The sequence below is a fragment of the Notolabrus celidotus genome, chromosome 16, assembly GCF_009762535.1.
Source record: "Notolabrus celidotus isolate fNotCel1 chromosome 16, fNotCel1.pri, whole genome shotgun sequence".
NCBI classification, from domain to species: domain Eukaryota; kingdom Metazoa; phylum Chordata; class Actinopteri; order Labriformes; family Labridae; genus Notolabrus; species Notolabrus celidotus.
This window is the reverse complement of record NC_048287.1, coordinates 1,436,833-1,458,605: the sequence shown is the minus strand read 5'-3', so window position 1 is coordinate 1,458,605 and position 21,773 is coordinate 1,436,833. Positions and strand designations below refer to the sequence as shown.

Sequence of the window (21,773 nt, the reverse complement as noted above, 5' to 3'; positions counted from 1 at the left end):
GAGAGGAGATACATAAAGGGGGGATAAGTAATCATAAAACCAGAAAGAGATAATGTTTCTCCTTGGAAGTGCTATAAGTCAAACTGACATCAAGGCATATTTCACCTCATGTGTCCACACTGTGGACCTGGTGTGGGGACACATTGTTCCTCCTACAAATAAGAATTGTTCATGGAAATTGACTTTCTAATGAACACAAAGGCTTCATCCAATAAACTGCTTTCTGTCAACAACAGTATCTAATGGAACAGCAGCGAGATGTCGGTGTGTGCGTTTGAAGACAGAGCAGACTCACTGTGTGGACTGGGAGGTGAGCACTTCCTCTTTAATGACGTTTATGTGGCACTCTTCCCTAAGCCAAGAAAACATAGGTGTCTGCCTTGAGAGAAGTCAGTCCACTGGTGGAGGAGGAGAATAGGGAGAGGAGGGACTGTTTTTGCAGGAAGACAGTTTGAGCCTTCAGGGGTCAAGATAAGTTTGTGGTGATGGGAGAGGTTGGGGTATTGGCAGCTCAAGGAAGGGGGCATGGATGTGTGACTAAGGGTACTAGATGAGATGGAGAAGTATAAAAGGGGTGACGGTGTTTAAGTGCAGGGCTGACTTATAGCTGGAAACCCTCCATGGGTGCCTCCTGCTGGGGGAAGAGAAACTGCTGGTTGGCTTGGTCAACCTGAGGCGCTAGACTGCTGTCCTCGTCCTCAACCCCGAAGTAGTGCTCAATGAGATCAAAGGCCTTCTGGTATATCTCCTGATTGTCATGACTCTGGAGGAACTCTATCTTATCAAGACCTGGAAAAAAAGAGGAGATAGATCAGTAATGTGTTTGATAAAATGATACATGACTGTTTTTATCATAGTAGGGTTCTGCTGATACGATACTCTATAGCAGAGGTTCCCAAACTTTTCAGCCCGCGACCCCCAAAATATAGATGCCAATGACTCTCGACCCCCACTGTCCCTCAAAGTGATTTAATGTGTCTTCATTTAGCTGGTCTGCAGAAAATGACCCTACCTATATGAGCATGTGTCTGTGTTTTCTGTAAATGGTAAATAGACAAAAAAAAAGAAAAAAAAATGAATAAAAATGAATAATAATAATAAATATTTTAAGATACCTTAAAAAAATTATAATAATTCCCAAAGACATCCCATGACCCCCCAGACACACTTTGGGAACCCCTTCCCCCAATGGTCCATGAAAAGAATAAACACTATGCAGTTAGTCGGCTTCCATTAGCGTTTCCCAACAGTGTAGTATTGAAATATGAACCCACATCATGGGTTCTATGCATGTGTGAGTGGACCTTCCTAACAGTACCGTATGCTTCTTCAATCAGGCTGCAGTAAGGGTTAACTCCACTGCCGTTGTTCTCCTGCTTGGCCTCCTGCTCCCCCAGCCTCAGGATGTTCTCCAGTCCGTTTAAAGCCACCAGGACGATCTTAGAGTCCATTACCGTCAGCAGATCACACAGGGGCTTAATGCAGCCCAGGTTCACCAGATATCTAGATTCAAACAGAAACAGACACACATCATACATTTCATGATTTGACTTCACATTTCAATGTCAAGTTCACAAAGCAGTTAACTCGGACACTGAAAACTGGATTGCATGTAATTGCTAGAAGATTAAAGGAGAAGAGACCCTTTTTCCCCAGTCTTAAAATAATCCCTTAGTTTCCCGTGATTAGACCCTTTCATACATGCACTGCCCTCCTGTGAAGGTCCAGGCTCTACTTTATGGAGCTGCAACTCGTCATCTATAGAAATAAACATTTCAACAAGATTGTGAACAAGCTTTCACATCACAGACACGACTGAATGAGCTGAGGGGACACCTGTCACTCAAAGAGGCCACGCCCCCTAATCTTACCTCCCCTTATCCTTAATCTGATGTAAGTGGGTGTAAAATGTATGTGTTGCATCTAAATATAGTTTCTTCTCCTCACTGATACTCTCTCGTTCTCCTCACTAATGCTATTCTCCTCACTGAGGCTCTCCTCACTGATGCTCTCCTCCTCACTGAGGCTCTCTCTCTCTTTCTCCTCTATGATGCTCTCCTCCTCACTGAGGCTCCCCTCCTCACTGGTGCTCTCCCCTCACTGATACTCTCCTCCTCAATGAGGCTCTCCTCCACGATGAGGCTCTCCTTGACACTGAGGCTCTCCTCCTCACTGAGGCTCTCCTGGACACTGATGCTCTCCTCGACACTGAGGCTCTCCTCGTCTCTGATGCTCTCCTCCTCACGGAGGCTCTCCTCCTCACTTATGCTAACTAGCGCTAGCACTTATCCATGATAAATAAAAATCATCCACTAGATCTTCAAATCTGCAGACGTGGGGAGTAAAACCGACCTTTGTGTTTATTAAGACAGCCTACAACTAGCATGCCTCCCTCCTAAGCTCCTTGTTAGCACACATGTGTGCAGGTAATGAAAAACGGAGGAGGGATTCAGTATTATTTTATACAGTCTATGGGCTGAACAAGCTCCGAGCTCTGACTCCGTGACAGACCGGATATTGTTGTGACGTAACAAAAACACGGAAGTCTGAAACGGCTGGTTTCACACACATTTACAGAAAGGTGTAGAAATCAGAACAGGGGCAGAATGGATTTTTTTCATTCTCGGGGGGTTTGTAGACATGCCAGGGACACATATTTCAGGTAAAGAACCATTAAAAAGTCAATTTTGCATGATATGTCACCTTTAAATAGAAGGAACGAAACAGAGTATTGTTGTTATTGTATTATTTTACATGTTTAAGGCTATATATATATATATATCATGTTTTATAACAGTGCAGTGAGTTAAACAAAGTATCACTGATTTCTTACTGCCTAAATATTAGGGATGCACCGAAATGAAAATTCTTTGCCAAAACATATTTAGACATCTACAGGTGCTTTATTTTACTCTTGGAGATTTTTCAAGTTACTGCACCTGACAACATTTTGCTTCCTGTTATAGCCCTTTCAAAATAAAGTTTTTTGGACTACGTAACATAAGGGGACTTTTATTGTTAAGGGTTCTTACGCAACGTAATGTTTATCTTTGAAGTAGCTTAACTCCGATAGCGGCGGCTGTCGGTAGTTAAAATATGTACAGCTGTTCATTAAGCTTCAAGTCACAGCTACAGACCAAGCGGCAAACTCCGGTCTCAAACGATGAAGCCAATGCGGAAGTGCTATAAACTGCAATACATCGAGAATCCACTTGAGGCTGGCTGCAGAAACACCGGAAACTACATAGATATGAATGGGAAAAAGACGATCTTTGCAGCATTAATAAACATGTTTACAGCCTAGTTCAAAAAACGGCTTGGCCCTACAACGCTAATCTCTCTATCAGCACACACTGTACGGGGAGTGAATTTTTTTCTAACGTGACGGTTCAGAAGATATTAGGATTACGAGTTTTGCCCAAATAAGGACATGACTGACGGCTGTGTGTTCCCGACCGGGAACACACAGCCATTGGCTAAGAGGCTCACACTACGTCACACTCTGCCTAGTTGAGTTCCGCATTACCAATATGGCTGCTGCCGTCGATTTGCTTCAAAACAGCTCTCAGTAACAGATGGGTGACGTCACGGATACTACGTCCATATTTTATACAGTCTATGCTACAGACATCGATCCTACACGTTTTGGACTTTAGAAAACAGAGTTTGAACACACTATGAAGCAGGTAGAGCCGTGGTAACAGATGAAGATCCCTGCATCGCTTGCTGCAGCTGTGCTCTGTGTCACAGAGGCTGACACAGAGAGGAGGAGGGTCAGTTCTACGTTGTTGTCTGTCACATATCACTCTGCTATGCTACTATGTTTACCTGCCACTTCACTTCTATCACACATACACATAGTTGGCCTAGTTAGCAATGCGTCACCACAACATTCTGTTTCGGCCGTGTTGTTTCAGTGATTAAAGAGTTTTGGCTGAAAACAATAATAATAACAACAATAATATGACGCGTCGACGCCACATTTTCCATGCCGATAATTTTTTGTAGTGGATGTAATCGATTATGCCGACTAGGGATGACGATAATTAATCGATAATCGATTAATTGATTGTTAAGAAATTACTCGAAACACACATTTTTGTTTTAAATTTTCCGTCACGTGGAACAAACATCATGTGGTCTCATATTACACTCAGCTATCAGGGAGGTGTTTTAAGTTTAAAGCATGTTTGGATGTGAATCAGCTGTTAAAGGTGTTGCGCACAGCGGAGACGCTCAGCTGGCGGCTGCGGCTGTGCGTCAGGTCTCCACATGCGCTTTTTAAAAGAGGATCAATACAAAACTGCTGCCAACAACGACACGGACACAAAGGTTCACAACTTTAAACAGGACATTTCCCACCTTTGGATATGAAGGCAACAGACAGGTGGGAAATTCAGGTACGCTACGTTTACAGACCAGCAACATCAGAGCCGTCTGAGCTTTTCTCCAGCGGGACTGATTATGACCCGGTTGCTCTCCCGGCTGACACCTGACCGAATACACATGTTTATTTTTCTCAATAAGAACGAGTAGACAGAAAACTGGACACTGTGAGTCTGAAGTACTTTTCTGTTAGTATTATGAGCCTTCACTTTATAAGAATATGTCCGCGGAGAATATTTTAATGACCCTGATCGTTGATATTCTGCGTGTCAAACGTGTGCCCGTATTAAATCCAGTCAGTTTTATGCATTTTGTTGCTGTAAAAAACGAAATTTAGGGGGAAAACAACCTATTTGGCATTGTTTTTGACGTAAGAATAATAATGTTTTTTTTTAATCAATTAATCGATAATTGATCGTTAACATTTCCAAAAATCGATCACGGAAAATACTTAAAATGTACATCCCTAATGCCGCCTAATTGTTGCAGCCCTAGTCCTGCTGCGAGCAACTTGTCTGAAAGGGCATGTCTGATTTATGTTCTTGTATAATTTTATGGAGACTGTTTGTTCACAAAGTTTACTACATTAGACAGATTGTCACATATGAACAAATACAAGTAAAACTAAATAGTCAACAGACCAGTCACTGACTATGGAAGAAGCAGCAAATACTTCCTGTTTGCATCTCAAACTGCCCCATTTTACAGGAAGTGGTTCCTAAATTTAGACCATGATTATCCCAAACGTAGTGTGAGACAGTCAGCTGGATCGTTGTGTGTTATTCTGCATACAGACATTAGATTTGATTACACTCAACACTTCAGATAAAAGTGACTGATAGTCTAGCCTTCTTTCTGGTTTTCTGGCTGTGTTCTCATAAAAGGGGCCGAGCTGCCCGGGACCCCCTGCAGCTGAGATACTTACTATTGAGAAGGACCTCATTCAACTCCACTTCAAAAACATTAGACTATCCCTTTAAAGTAAACAATCAGTAAAAATCCTTCAAGGTTTATTTATTCCATTACAATCATTTTCCAAACTTGTGCGTGATGTTGCTTCCTTTTAAAGTGAATGCCTTTATAATGATCATGATTATTGTCTAACTTTAGAATCACTTTACAGTCTGCTTATTTTCAACCAGCTGGATTTTTTCAAGTCTTTACTCTGTGGAAAACAATTCTTCTCAAGCGTCAATAACCCTCAAGGACCTAGACAGCCGCTGGCGGCCACAAATAGCTCTTGTTCTTAAATGTTTAATAACTTTTGAACCGCTAATCCTATCAAAAAGCCTTAAAAACTCAGTTACAGCGGACATTCTCAGCTTTCCATTGACACCACGTGTCTCATTTGCATATCCAGCAGTTGCGTGGTGACCATGGTGGCGCCATTGAATTATGCAGCATTGACTCGTCAAGGAAACCTACGTAGTTTCTCCCTCTGAGCCAATTGGCAACGGTTGTAGATGCTTAGTCCCACCCCCAAGTATCGATTGGTTCAAAATGTAAATGTCCAGCATATGTTTCACCATGACAACCATCTACTCCACCAATGTTTTTTTGGGGAAATTTGAATGTAAGGAGCGGGAAACAAGACGGTGAATACGTATACAAAACCGGCCTGCAAAATCAAACAGATTGGTACGTAATTTGAACTCAACACAAAATAAAAATGAAAACACGAAGGTCCACAACAGAAGAGGCACTGTGTCTACTTTTATCAAATGACCCTCTAGGCGATTTTGCCGAGGAGTCATCTGATTCTGACGCAGACACCTGGGGCAGAGAGGAGTACAGCCTGCATTTATCCTGTCCAGAACATATATAGTATATATGTTTCTGTAATTTATGTGTATTGTTGGTGAAGATCATCTGCACTTTTTGCTCATTTTTACTAAATCATTTACATCTCTCTCATTATGTTCAGAGTTAGTGAAAATAATTTGCAATACACCTGCTTTTTCCACTAAAAAATGCCTCACATAATACTTTAATAAATGACTGTATGTTGCTTAGCAAAGGATAGAGACAGAAATTAATTTGGAAGTCTGAAACACCTAAGTACACCTTTCTAACTAAACTAAACAAAACTTCCTGATGTTTTGTCTGAGTTCACAGTAAAAAATGACCTACATTTCCAGAGGTTTTTTAAAAAAAGATCGGTATTTTCATCCATTATCAGACAAAACTAAAGTAAAACTGGGACTTTAAATGCAGCACAGTGAAAGATAAGGTTCTCCTAAATCAAATGATGTATGGCACTTGATGCTGAGTGCTTCAATAGGTTAGAAAAACAAAATAAATACAGGAGAGTCTGGCGCCCCCAAAAATGGTCTAGGTCTTTAATGTTGTCATACACGTATGTATCATAGACTGTATAATAAATGGACGTAGTCTCAGTGACGTCACCCGTCTGTTTCTGAAGCCCCGTTTTGAAGCCGATCGTTGGCGGCAGCCATATTGGAAATGTTGAACTCAATCTAACTTTTGTCGAGCTAGAGCAAGGTAAAGAAGAGGGCCTTGAGCCTTTTTGCTAACAGCTACAGTGTTCCCGCCTGTCATCAAGTCAGTCATGTCCTTTGGACAAAACTTGTAAGTGTAATATCTTTGAAAATACAGAATTATAATAAATTCACCCCCCCCCCCGCACAGTGTGAGCTGATAGAGAAATGAGCTCTTCAGATCTAAACAGTTTTTTGAACCAGGCTGTAAACATGTTTATTTCTGCTTGAATGGGTGTGTATGTGGATTCCTGTGTTTCTGCAGCCAGCCTCTAGTGGACACTCAATGAACTGCAGTTTTTAGAACTTCTGCATGGGTTTTATATTTTAAGACCGGAGGTTTCCGCTTGGTATGTGTAGGTTTTTTGTTGGATTTTTAAAGTCTTCTAAAAACAGTGAGTTTAATATTATGACTCATGCTTCCTCGTGTCTTTAAGCGGTTGACCATAGCACACTTATAAGTGACTAGTTATAGTTGAAATGATCTGGCACTAAGAATTCCAAGTTACTAAAACAAAGAGATCATTTATTCCGAACCAATGAGCTGTACATGAACAAGGCACATGGTTAATAGTCTGTGTCTGTAAAGCTCTTTCTCTAGTCTTTAACATTACATGTCAAATTCACACACTGATGCAGAGGCTGCTATGTAGAGCTCATTAGTCTTCACCCATCCCATTCACACACCAATGGCACAGCACCAGGTGCAGTTTTGGGGTTCAGTGTCTTGCCCAAGGACACTTCAGCATGTGAACCCCTGAGTCAGGTACTTGGAGGGGATACCACTCAAACATGTGCTGTAGCTCTGACCTTATTTGTTCGGGTGTTCCTCCAGAGGTGGCATTAGTGATGGCCCAGGCTGCCTCTTTCCTTGTCCTGAACTCTGCTTTCTGTAGAATGTCAATGAGCACTGGGAAGATGTTTGCATCGATTACTGTCTGTAGGGGGGGATAACATTTCAAATCAGGGGCAGGTTTATGGCATCTTCACTTGTGCAACAATTCACAAAATGTAACCCTGTGATGATACGGTCAGGGAAAAATGACAACATTTATCCTATCTTAGTTACTGCTCAGAGGCCCTCAAGGTGGTGATACACGGACAGAGGAGTGTCTACCAGGCCTGTCACTGACATCAGATCAAATCAACAAGATTTCGTTCATTTCTATCCATGATTCAAGGGTCACCTCCTCAAGTTCAAAAATCTGGATAGCTGGATAAACCCAGAAGAATCCCTCCCCTGATATATTCTGCAGGTTGTTGGCTGCCATTTGTGTTCTGAAATGTGTGTGTGTGCATCACCTGTATTTGTGCTCGGTTTCCTGCTGTAATGTTTGAGATGGTCCAACATGCCTCTTTGCGAATGGACTCTTTAGCACTGCTAAGAAGGTGCAGCAGGCAGGGCAATGCTGAGCAGTTCAACACCACCTACAAAGCAGAGAGGCAGGGGTCATGTGGTGAAGGTAAGCTCTTCCTGTATGATGAATTTGAACCTTCATGAAAGTTGTGATTTAAAAGCAGGATTGTCCACCTTTGAACTCATCTGATGCATTATAGGCTCTGAACTAAATGAGGGCTCCATACGTAGCCAGTGGTCATTTGGATAAGATTCTAAGGATGCCTCGGCCAAGCCAACTTGAGACAAAGTTGCAGCTCGGTTGAGAGACAACATTTACTACTGGCTTCTAATCTGACCAATCCAAACATCTGTTTAAGGGATTAACTAAAATACTAAATCTTAGCAAACAATGGCTACTGGGTTCCTCCACTGAGTACCAGCTGATGAGGTCCACTTGATCTTGATCGCCAGAGAAATCCTTGTAGCTCTACACTCATGGACTCATGTTGATGTTGTTTTTAATGCACAGGCTGAGCGCTCTGATGCAGACCTGGGCTAAACAAACATGGATGTCCGCCATATCAAGTGAACCCAGGGCATCAATATGGAAACACTACATTTAGAGCTGGGGGATATTGAAAATGATGTTATCAGGATAAAATATTTCACATCAGTCGATGTCGATATTTATCAGGATAAAAATTAAATCATTATTTCATTTAAATGTAAAGTCAGATTTTTACTCCTGAGCTAAAGTTGAAGACAGTTTGTTAGTTTGTATTTTGATTTAGTTTCTGATGAACTTCTTGAATCCATCATTTCTGACGGTGCTAACAGGAAGCAGGTCTTTAATGGAAGATGAGATTTTTGTGAAGTTTTAGTTTGTAGATTCTTATTTTTCTCAGGTTGAGATTATTTCCATAATTTGATTTAAATTTACAACAAAGATATATCAGATTTTATTCAGTGTATCAGTTTATAGAGCATTGTTTTGAGTTGTGCTCTCCCCTTTAAGATTACTAAGAGTTACAGGCAGAGTGATGTTCCCACAGTGCAGTGAATGCATCACTGTTATTCAGTGTTCAGCTGTTCTACGGTCACGGTGGACATTAAACGTGTTCACAGCAGAAGTAGTCTCTGTTCTCTTCCTTTACCCACATCCTGAAAGTAGATTTAATGAAGTGGATGAAGTTAATAGTTAACACAGAGTCGACTCAGTGTCAGACTAACGACTCTGCTTTCAGCTGCTAGGTTTTCAGTTTTCTTCTGTGTCGCTCGTTTCAGCTGTGTTTACATTCTGCTCCAAACATCTTTAAGCCCCGCCTACCTCTAACCCTGCAACATGATTGGCTGCTCAATGCAGTCCTCTTCTTCTGTCTAATGTTGGGTTTTATCGAACATTTGTCATATTAAGAACAATTATATCACGATAATTATCGTGCACTGCAAAGATGGTTAGCATGAAGACAGAGTCTCACTCTGTTTAATAAATAATAATACACAGTGACATACTAACCAGCTCTGTGGCCAGAGCAAACAATCGTGACCTGTCCAGACCTGACGAGTGCATTGCACAGTAATGTGTGCTACCAAAATAAAAGCCTAATACAAACCAAGGCTGGGATGTCTTTAACCTGTCATCACATAACAGACAAAATAAAAGCTCTGATCTTTGTTTCTTACAATCATGTACTCAGGAACATTATAATGCAGTTGTGCCACAGGATTCATGAAATTACAGTCTGGCAGAGAAAACTGCACTTTGCCAACCTCCTTCTGCTTGATTTGTGTTTCTCCATCGGATGACATTAACCTCAAAAATCAAACAAATTATGAAAATGATGGAAAACTTTGATTCTTTGCATCTCATTTAATGTAATGTTCAGGTGTCTGTGTGATTTTGTTTAGTGTCTTGGTGCTTTCAACCAGGGTTCTCAAACTTTTCAGCCTATGACCCCCAAAATATAGGTGCCAAATACTCACAACCCCCACTGTCCTTCAAAGTGATTTAATGTGTCTTCATTTAGCTGGTCTGCAGAAAATGACCCTACCTATATGAGCATGTGTCTGTGTTTCCTGTGCTTTTATGAATTAACCTGCTGATACTCATGCTTTGATAATTAACTGTTCACTAACCCTAAACTTAGGAGTCATCTGGAAACAAAGAAAGGAAGAAAACTCATTTTAATTTTCTTCGTTTAGTTACTATTTTTGTCGATATTTTTTACTATAATGGGTAAAATGTACTATTTTTAGATAACTTAAAAAAACACACAATCTGGAAGGCATCACACAACCACCACTTTGTGTGGGTCGTGACCCCCCAGGGGTTCCCGACCCACACTTTGGGAACCCCTGCTTTGAAGCACTTATAAAAAGCAGAACTAATAAAAGGAAGTTTGTTTTATACTCACTTGTGTTTGAATGTCATCCCCAGTGACAATGTTTCCTACAGCTCTCAAGGCAGGGGAGGCCACCCTGTAGTCAGGGTGCCTGCAACAAGGGACATTGAAGAGAGTTTAAAATAAATTTCAAATATTCAATAAGTTGTATTTACTGTAAGAGAGAAGACATAAAGTGCAGCTTGACTTACATGAGTAGTTCTACCAGACGCCTGCAGACGCCAGAGTCAATGACAGCTTGGATCTTATCATTGGGGCCGTCTGAGAGGTAAGACAGGGCCCAGCAGGCATCTGCCAGTAAGTCTGGGTCAGCGCTAAATAAAAGCCTGGACAAGACTGGCAGACAGGGTGACACCTAGAGAGCAGTGAGATGACTTATTGAGCATGTGCAACAGCAGGAATCTGACAACCATGCAGAACACTAGAACTAAAAAGCATTGGCCACACAGTCTGTTTTTACAAAAGTCACACGATATCTCACTCTGTACATTATTCTTTACTTTTCATCAAGTTCAGGACATAAATCCCAGAAATGAACCACATGCTACACTGTGAACTGTTGAGTATTCGTACTCAATACAGCCACAATTACTTGGGGGAACATAGAGTTGACTGTATCTCTATGGGTTATGGTATGGTCACTCTGGCTTTCAGGTAGATCAGCAGTTAAAGCAGGAAGTTCTCTCTTTTTGTCTAAACAAATACAGGCTTTATCCTGGACCTGATCATTTAACCATACAACAGCAACCACTATTCTTTCTTTCACAGTTACAGCTATCAATAGCTTTTTATACACAGGTGGTAGGCCTGGTCTGAAATTATACACACATGATAACTTCATAAGGGAAGGGAAACCTTTTCAAAAGAAGGTGGAGGGTTTTTTCCTCTGCAGAGATTAGACAGAGCCCAGACAGCATTTCTAGTCATGGTCAGTCTAGTGGATTTGGTCAGAAGCCTGAAATGACGCAGAGAAGCAAAACTCAGCACAAGTGATGGTACAAGAGAAACACTATTAAGGTGTGTGTAGAAATGTCCCAGAGGAAAAGAGTACGGACTTACGTTAACAGTGGAGGAAGAATGTTGCAGTTAAGCACATAGTCCCTGCAAACTGCACTGTCCCCTGCAATATTACCTAGGGCCCAAACAGCCTGCGGAAAACACACAAACACACACATCATTTACCTTGGCTACCAGCTGACATTCAATCCCAATTAGGAATAAAATAGTGAACAAAATCAAGTTTCACAACAAAAGATGAGCGACCTGTTCTTGGACGTCCTCAAAGTCCGACTGAAGGAGTTCTATAAAGATTGGCACGGCTCCAGCTTCAATCACCGTCTTTGTTTGCATGGATGTGCCTGATGCTATGTTGGTCAATGCCCATGCTGCTTCAAACTGCAAGGACATCAAAATGTGTTTTCACTCTTTTTGTACAACAGAGTCCTACAAGTGTTTGTTGAATATGGGAAAACTTTAGGATTGCTTGAATATAAGCTCACAAATGATTACTCAACAAGTAATCCCTCACATTCAGTTGAAATCAATGAGGCATTCAGATGTGATCATTTAAAGATGTGCACAGCTGCAACAATGTCGTTCACAGCCATGAACTTTGCTAACATAGTAGGTACACAGTTTATGTTACTTCTTCATATGTTTGAACACACTAACATCAAACATGGCAGGTGACAAAAGGAAATATTGACCTTTGACCTCCTCTACATGAGATGACTGAAATGATATATCATGAACAAAAAGGCCCTCATTTATCAAACCAGCGTACGACCAAAACAGGGTGTACGACCATTTCCACGCAAAGGTCGGCATTTATCAATCTGAACGTGGGCGGAGGATACGCTCAAATCCCACGCCAGGTCTCAGTCCGTGTACGCAAGTTTTCATGTCAGTGTGGAGCGCAATGCAGCAAAGAAAATCTGTCTGTGGCGGAGAATCAGCATGTATTAGCACAGAGCATATTCAGACAGACAAACAGAGGATGAAAGATTAATATTTAGATCGTTTAATTAGATATGACACCTAACATGTATTTGAGGTTTCGCTCTCTATCGATCCTGTAAAATGCTTTTAAATGACGTTGAGCAGCGCGAGCTGTCAGCCGATTCTTCCTACAACAAATGTGTGTTTACTGTATCCATTTATTTTAAAAATCTGAGCAGCTTTCAGTACTTATCAACTCTCCCATGTGCACAGTTAACTCTCTATAGAAAATATTGTTGGTGATTTAAACAGAAGAACACAAATATGTAAATTCACCAGAGGAAACTGAATTAAACTTTAGTGTTTGAAATAGGTTGGGTTTGTTTTAGAAAGGTGTGACTGATGACGGGACTTGAAGACGATTCTTTTGCTCCTGACTATTTTATTGAATGGATGGCCTGTGTGTGTGTGTGTGTGTGTGTGTGTGTGTGTGTGCGTGTGTGTGTGTGTGTGTGAGCTGACCATATATGAACAATATAGCATTCATTCACATGAGATCAAACCTGTGGGCACGTCCTGAGTTATTAATACCTCATGTAACCCTCCGGTTTGACTCTTGTGTAATTGCGCACAAGCGATTTCTTGCAGAGGAACCGTGTTACAAAATGACCACAGTCACAGTTAATTGAAAACTACTGGCAGGTTAACCAGTATGCGGTCTACAATATTAAATATTTTCCATCAACTGCATCAGACACAGGCACAGGTTCATCTTTGCCCCCTGCGCCCCAACACAGACCCGGTAAGTGCTGCCGCTCCCCCCTTAAAGAACAGAGACAGTTTCAGGCTGGGGTCTCCAGCACGGCATGTTTCCTGTTGTTTTGCTGTAGAGCGTCCCTCCATGTCGAAACTCTGTGGGCAATCTCAGCTGTGAATAATTAGGGGCGTGATATTTAAATGACGTTCGTTTTCAAACGTTTGCTAAACTCAGAAAAAACTGAAGTGATTGTTATCGGCCCCAAACACCTCAGAGAGACTTTTTCTAATTATATAAGTACCTTAGACGGCATTAGTCTGGCATCCAGCACCTCTGCTAGGAATCTAGGAGTCCTATTTGATCAAGATTTATCCTTCAACTCCCAAATTCAGCAAATCTCAAGGTCAGCCTATTTTCACTTGCGCAATATTTCTAAAATTAGACACTTCCTGTCTCAGAGTGACGCAGAAAAACTAGTCCATGCATTTGTTACCTCCAGGTTAGATTACTGTAACTCCCTCTTATCAGGCTGCCCCAATAAGTCTCCAAAGATTCTTCAGCTAGTTCAAAACGCTGCAGCTGGAGTATTGACTAGAACTAGGAAGAGAGAGCACATCTCTCCAGTGTTAGCTTCTCTACACTGACTCCACATACAATCTAGAATAGAATTTAAAATCCTTCTTCTAACCTACAAAGCTCTTAAAAATCAGACACCCTCGTATCTTAAAGAGCTCATAGTGCCCTATTACCCCTCTAGAACTCTACGCTTCCAACATGCCTTTGGAATCATCTACCAGTCAGGGTCCGGGAGGCAGACACCCTCTCCACTTTTAAGAGCAGGCTTAAAACTTTCCTTTTTGATAAAGCTTATAGTTAGAGCTGGATCAGGCTTGGACCAGCTCTTAGTTATGCTGCTATAGGCTTAGACTGACACAATGGAATCCTGTCTTTCCCTCTCTCTCCTCTATCTGCCTCTTACTTTAACTCTTCCTGTCCCATTAAAGTTACTAACCATAGACCTTTCTGGAGTCCCTGAGCTCCCTTGTCTCATAGATTCCTCTGAGCTGCCGTAGACGTCCTCCTGCTGTGGACGATCTGGACTCCAGCTGATACGGACGTGCTGGATTCCAGCGGCAACAGCTTCTACGACTCGTCTCATCACTATCACCTCTCTCTCTTACTCCCCTCTATCTGTCTTTCCAGACCCAACTCGGTCGAGGCATGATGGCTGTCTAACATGAGTCTGGTTCTGCTCGAGGTTTCTGCCTGTTAAAGGAAGTTTTTCCTCTCCACTGTAACTAGCTAAATACTGTGAGGTGCAATGCTCATGGTGGATTAAGGTGGGGTCAGACTGAGTCTTATCCTGTCTTGGTGTTGGGTCTCTGTTCATAATTTGACATAGAGTGGTATAGACCTGCTCTGTTTGTAAAAGCGTCCTGAGATAACGTTTGTTTTGATTTGGCGCTTTACAAATAAAGATTGATTGATGATTGATTGATTGATTGATTGATTTCAGCCGCCACATTTATCAAGAGCTGATCATTCGTACGCTGGGATTGGTCAGATACGAACGTTTTCATAAATCACACGTGTGTCCTGTCGTAAGACCAATTCTGCACTCAGACCTGCAGCCGTTTTCACGCAAGATTGATGAATGAGGGCCAATGTGTCCATGTTCCAGGCACAGAAGGTGTTTTTAACCGTGCAGGACAGTGTGTAAACAAACTGACCTGTAGTGTGCAGTTGACACACTTCTTTAGAAACTCCACAAACCGCTCCACTACTCCAGGCGTGTTTATGACTTCATCAATGGGTGGGTTGGGCTCTGTGATGAAATGGAGACAAACCAAACTGCATCATTCATATGTGGACCAAGGTGTCAACACAATTGGTTCCACAGTTGTGTTAAAATCACAGGTGGTGTGTGAGCCTACCTTTGGAGAGAAGTTTTCTGAATTTTTGTGTTGTGGAGAGCTGAAGCTCAGGGTCCTCTGAGAAAAGCATCTCCACCATGTCTCTGGTTATAACTCCTTCCTGCAACAACACAAACGAGACTCTCAACACTTGATCTCCTCTTCTCCAGTCTTCCTAACCCGCAGCCTGGACTAGAGGCTTGTCATAAAGAACTACCACAGACTAAATATAACCCTCTTGATTTCTCTGTGTGAGCGTCTCTTGTCTATGTTGTGTCCATGGTGTAAGGGGGATTGAAACTCACAGTTACTGGAGAGCTGAGGTAGGAGTCTACCAGAGGATTCTCAAACATGGCCTCCTCTTCATTGAGAACGTCCACGTTTCTCCTTTTGAAAAGCTGGAAGTACAGTTGTCAGAAACCTTATAAACGCAGTAATGTAGACGTCATATTAATGTCATTGTGTCAATTAGAGATCAGCGGTCTGTTTGGTCAAGCTTGCTGTGATACCTGCTGCTCTCGTTTCTGTTTCCTGAGTTGGATGCCTTCCTCCTCTCTTCTGCGCCTCATCTCCTCTGCGTTCAGGGCTTTGTTCTTGTACCGGTTCATCCTGTAGTTATCTTTGGCTGGACTTGCTGACGGCTCTGATGGGACACAGATACAGGTAAGGGACGTGGTTAAAATAGACAGTAGAAAACAACATTTCATTCATGTGGTTCGAACCAAGCAGCAACCTTGCAGTTCATGGCCCGCAGGGACTTTACCCAGAACTACGTGCGTTTGGAACGGTGGACTCAGGGTCTAAATTTAGTTCAGGGGTAGATAATCTCCCCCCTAAAAGCCCCTGCTAGGGGGGTAGTACTTTTCAAAGGTCCTGGGACTTCCAGGGAGCGGGGCCTGCAATGCTGAATGTGTCTGATTGGTAGATTAACCTCAGTGTTTTTATTCCTCCCTCCGTCCACAATAACATCACACACATCTGTGATTCACTTGATTTCTCTTTCTTTCATTAGTTTTGATTTGTTCTATCTTTTTTGTATGTGTGTGTACTTTTCAAAAGAAGAAGCTGTGATTCTCTTGATTTAGCAGCTTGTAACAGTAGTCTTCTCTCAGCCCACCGTGAATGCGTCTCTCCCGGTGTTCCGGTTTTAAAAGTGACCCTGTAAACTGGAGACCTTCAGCTGAACGTGTCAGTGTTTGTGGAGTTTACACAGCTGTTGAAACACAGAGGGAGTTCCTGGGAATGCAAACTAGTTTAGTTTTTATTAAGATTTCAAAATATCCTCATCAGATATTTAATGATGGTCTAAAGACGTTTATGAGGGATGCATCCGGCTGAAAGTCTCCAGTTAACAGGGTCGCTGTTTAACCAAAACACCGGGCGATCTCTGCCACGGCTTTTTGAGTTCAAAAGGATTTTAAAGGCGTGTTGAAACGTCTTTGCTACTCGCGCTTATCTCCTCTCACGTGTTGATTCAGTGAATCCATCTGTGATGAAATATAGCACCATCTAAAACAGCACCAGCTGAGTCTCTTCATGCTAACAGGCTAACTGTTGTGTTGCTCATAATGATACCTGCCTGTCCGTCTGCTTCTATGGTGTCATCTGTGATGAATGGCATTCCTCTTTGTGTTACTGCCCTCTACTGGTCTGGTGGTGTAGTGCATTTACTTTTTTTCTTCATACGTCACTGGCCTGATTTACACAATCTAGCCGGGACTTCAGCCCGCGGTCGAAACGCAGACAACAATGGGGGCACAGGAACCTTTTAGTTCAGGTTAAAGTAGATCTGGGGCTAAAAGACCCCGGGACTCTTGGTCCAAATGCACCTGGAGGAGAGACTCCTGTTGTAATACAGAAGTGGGTCCTGTGGCCCAGCCTGGCTTGAACATGTTCAGTGCAGCGGAAACCAACATTATCAACTGATTGAAACATGGGAGCCTCCGGAGTCACATGGGGCCCCTGATGTATTTGTGTGCTGTGGGGTATTTCAACATGACGCTGTTATGAGACAGCAGGGGGTCCCGTGGAGTCGTAATTCATTGCTTTTTCTAATCAAAGAGTCCCATGTGAGCTCAAATAGGATCAAACGTGAATAGATCCCCGTCAGTGCGTTAGACCTGAGTATGATGAGGTTCTGTGGACCTTCACAACACGGATCATGGACTGAGTGACAGCTAGCTAGCATGGCTACGCTAACGCAGGCGACACTCACTGTAGGAACACACCAGAGTCCAAACACTATGAACATGAAACGATCCAACGAGATGTGACTTACATATGTTTCAGTCAGATTATATCCAAGCAGCACTCAACTAGCAGCTCGCTCTAATACATTCACATGAGTTTCATCGCTCGCTGCTAGCACTAACATGGTGTTGTCAACAGCCTGCTAACCTTGCTGCTTCTGAAACAGGCTTTACAAAGAAACAACAGAGCTGCTTATGTAGTGGGTTCAGATGCTAAAAAGCAAAACAACATGTTGACATAATGGATGATAACTTTGGAGCACGGCTGGACCTGCCCTGCTCCCAAACACGACACAGCCATACTGTAGCAGCAGCTAGCTAAGTTTCTTTAAGTTAAACAACAGATGACAATGGGTGTTTACGCGGGTTCATTTCTCTTAGCCCACCTATCACGATACATGACAACAGATAGAACGAATACTCCTAATACTAAACAATGTTAGTGATGGATTAATATGAAGAAAGTGAACTTGCGCCACTGCAGAACATTAGTTTCTCATTAGCCTCCTAGCTAGTGAGTTAGCGTGCTAACGTTAGCAGAGCACTACTGACAGTATTTCATAATCTTCCTGGCTGACTGACCCAGCTGGATTATTTAACATCTGAATACACATGCCAACTCTTGTTTGTTCAAGAGGCTTACCCATTGTGTCCCGTGTGGGTTGAGTGCTACGAATCGTGATATTTAAGAGCAATTCCGTCCTCTTTTGTAGCTCAATAGAATTTGCTCCTGTAAGCAGTATGTCTGCCGGAGACAGAAACGACTGGCTGCAATGACAACTTTCTGCCAGTAGAGGGCGTACCAGCCTCACAGCTCACTCTCCTCCTGCATTTATTCACCCTGAATTCAGGATTCACATCACAGCCCATTAAAAGCAAATATAGTAATTATACATTTGGGACGGAATGCATTTAATCATTACATTTAGTCGAACATGCTAAACTAAACCAGAGATTCAATAAGATTATTTCTTATGCCCTTGGTATCACACCAACTGTCTGGTGATGGGAAAGATGTCACTTTATGTTGCAATCTTCTTTCACAATCTGTTTCTCACTCCTCCCTCCAATCAATCAATCAATCAATCAATCAATCAATCAATCAATCAATCAATCAATCAATCAATCAATCAATCAATCAATCAATCAATCAGATAATCAATCAATCAATCAACCAATCAACCAATCAATCAATCAACCAATCAATCAATCAATCAATCAATCATTCAATCAATCAATCAATCAATCATTCAATAAATCAATCAACCAATCAACCAATCAATCAATCTTTATTTGTATAGCACCAAATCACAACAAACATTATCTCAAGACTCTTTTACACCAAGACAGGATAAGACTCCGTCTGACCCCACCTTAGTCCACCATGAGCATTGCACCTCACAGTATTTAGCTAGTTACAGTGGAGAGGACAAACTTCCTTTAACAGGCAGAAACCTCGAGCAGAACCAGACTCATGTTAGACAGCCATCTGCCTCGATTGAGTTGGGTCTGGAAAGAGGGATAGAGGAGAATAAGAGAAAGAGGGAGAGGTGATAGTGATGAGACGAGTAGTAGTAGCTGTTGCCGCTGGAGTCCAGCACGTCCGTATCAGCTGGAGTCTGGAACGTCCACAGCAGGAGGACGTCTACGGCAGCTCAGAGGAACCTACGAGACAAGGGAGCTCAGGGACTCCAGAAAGGTCTATGGTTAGTAACTTTAATGGGACAGGCAGAGTTAAAGTAAGTGATGAGGGGGTTGGGGGGAAGGGGGTGAGATAGGATCCAAGTGTGTCAGTGTGCCAGTTCCCCCGGCAGTCTAAGCCTATAGCAGCACAACTAAGAGATCCAGCTCTAACTATAAGCTTTATCAAAAAGGAAAGTTTGAAGCCTACTCTTAAAAGTAGAGAGGGTGTCTGCCTCCCGGACCCTGACTGGTAGATGATTCCAAAGGAGAGGGGCCTGATAACTGAAGGTTTTACCTCCCATACTACTTTTAGAGAGTTTAAGCGGAGGAGTCCACTTACCAAACCACTTTTCAAGAAGGAGACATATGACCAAATGTTTGATTTAGGCTAAGAAATACCAGTTTTTGTTAGAGAAACAAAGATTCATCCTTTCAGTTGAATTTTAAGATGTTATTTGTTATGAAAGAGAAAGTATGAAATTAGAGTTATGTGGAGGAATGGGCACAGAATCAAAGCACCTGGCAGTGGATACTGAAGCCTGATTTATACTTCTGCGTCAAAGCGACGACGTAGCCTACGCCGTAGGTCTGCCTAGCTCCCATACCTACACAGAAGCTTACGCACATAGACAACAAGCACCTCGTCCAAAATGTAACTGTGCATTGAGGAAGTTAAAAAGCAGTGTGTGGGTGCATCTCAAAGCTCTTTACTTCAGTCTCCTCGCTCCTCGACCGAACCGGAAGTAGTTACTGACCCGCCATTTTGACTTGTGTCCCAAAGCTCTAAACACTGCTGGAGGGAAGAGGAGCGAGGAGACTGATCGGAGGAGGGATAATCAAGGAAACACGAGAGCAGACTTCATGGAAGTCTTTTCTCTGACAGACTCGCCCCCTTATCGAATAGCTCTCACTGATTGGATACTGCAGCGGCTCGGACTTCTCTGGGTGCGTCTCAAACAACATCTTCAGATAAAACTTGCTAAAAAAAGTCAGTTTTGAACCCAAGCTCTCTCCACAGTGCCTCTGTGATACGAGCACAACAGGTCGGGGGCGAGCTTTTTGTGATCGCACGCTTCCTTCGCCCTTCGGGCCATTTCGGACGGGGGCGGGACTAGGGGGAACAAATCTCAACGAGGAAACAGAGCTTGATACAACACCGGCTACCCCCGGACAGCCACACATCAATCATGCACTATGGTTTGAATAAATCCGGTTCAATAATTAATCAATAAATAACAATAATAAATACCTAATGTCCAAATGTACTGTGCAAAGATCGCTAATGAAGTGCCATCAATAATGTGCGTTGTATTATAAAGTGCATGAGCTTATATAACATATACTGTACACTGCGTGCACAATTATTAAGTAAGTTGCATTTTTGTGAATATTCTACAAAATATGTTAACAGTCGTTTTCAAATTCGTCAAGAAGTCAGATAGTGAATTTATTTCTTCAACAGTGTGGTTAAAATGATACTTTTCACATTACGTCGGCTGTATTTTTAAATAAATGCAGAATCTGCAGAAATGAGCGTGACAAATTATTATGCAAGTTGGTGATAAGAGCATATAACTTGTGAAAATTAAAAACTAGGCACCTTTTTAAACAAATTGATTGAAAATAATAATATTTACTACAACTGTATTCAAAATTCAACAAAAACAACAGTTTTCTTTACATTTGTTTACAAAATAAAACTGTTAATGTCTTTAAAACATTTCAAATCTAAAGTGTTTCTCAAATGTCCAATATAACCTCCTCTTCTTTCAGTGAGGGTCAGAGGTCACTGTAAACTGATTTAGTTTCTGATGACTTCTCTGCTGACACAGCTCAAAGAGCATCTTTGGAAAGCCATACACGGTACAGCTCACAGTATTTTTTGCCATTACTGTAAATTATCTCCTTTATTATTGACCACAAGTTCTCAGTCGGGTTGAGATCAGGTGAGCAGGCAGGCTGGTTCATGAGGTGATCCTCTTTTGTATTTTCCTGCATGGAGGAAAAGACATTCAGCTAAAGTGAAAAAGATGCTAGTGTTCATGCATGAGCACAATGCACCGTCACATGCCTCACGTTATTCCCAGGACAGGACGGCATCTCAGGGCTTTAAAGAGGATCGCCTCATGAACTGACCTGCCTGCTCACCTGATCTCAACCCGACTGAGAACTTGTGGTCAATACTGAAGAAGATAATTTACAGTAATGGCAAGAAAAACAGCTCAAAAGAGCCTCTTTGGAAAGACATACAAGGTACAGCTCACAGAGTCAGCAGAGAAGTCAGCAGAAACTAAATCAGTTTACAGTGACCTCTGACCCTCACTGAAAGAAAAGGAGGTTATATTGGACATGAGAGAAACACTTTAGATTTGAAATGTTTTAAAGACATTAACAGTTTTATTTTGTACACAAATGTAAAGTAAAATGTTGTTTTTGTTGAATTTTGAATACAGTTGTAAATATTATTATTTTCAATCAATAGAACGTTTAAAATGGTGCTTAGTTCTTAATTTTCACAAGTTATATGCTCTTATCACCAACTTGCATAATAAATTGTCACACTCATTTCTGCAGATTCTGCATTTATTTAAAATTACAGCTGAAAAGC

At 41.9% G+C, this 21,773-nt stretch overlaps 1 protein-coding gene across 1 annotated transcript; it reads right to left on the bottom strand.

Annotated features, from left to right (window-relative positions):
* Positions 1-297: 297 nt before the first annotated feature.
* kpna6 (karyopherin alpha 6 (importin alpha 7)) lies at positions 298-18,275 on the bottom strand. The gene is made up of 14 exons (XM_034704960.1): positions 18,126-18,275; positions 15,743-15,876; positions 15,539-15,631; positions 15,255-15,354; positions 15,051-15,145; positions 11,889-12,020; positions 11,685-11,773; positions 11,481-11,580; positions 10,817-10,980; positions 10,638-10,716; positions 8,187-8,312; positions 7,695-7,822; positions 1,319-1,503; positions 298-789 (listed from the first exon to the last, which is right to left on the bottom strand). Exons 1-14 carry the CDS (start codon positions 18,127-18,129, stop codon positions 602-604), a joined length of 1,617 nt encoding a protein of 538 aa, XP_034560851.1. The 5' UTR covers positions 18,130-18,275; the 3' UTR covers positions 298-601.
* Between the last annotated feature and the right edge of the window lie 3,498 nt (positions 18,276-21,773).

Excerpts from the sequence above, each read along its gene's own strand:
- kpna6 (XM_034704960.1), bottom strand. Across the intron at positions 11,774-11,888 it reads TTGAGGACGTCCAAGAACAG|GCTGTTTGGGCCCTAGGTAA; the intron begins GTCGCTCATCTT and ends TGTTTTCCGCAG. Across the intron at positions 7,823-8,186 it reads GAAACCGAGCACAAATACAG|ACAGTAATCGATGCAAACAT; the intron begins GTGATGCACACA and ends CCCCCCCTACAG.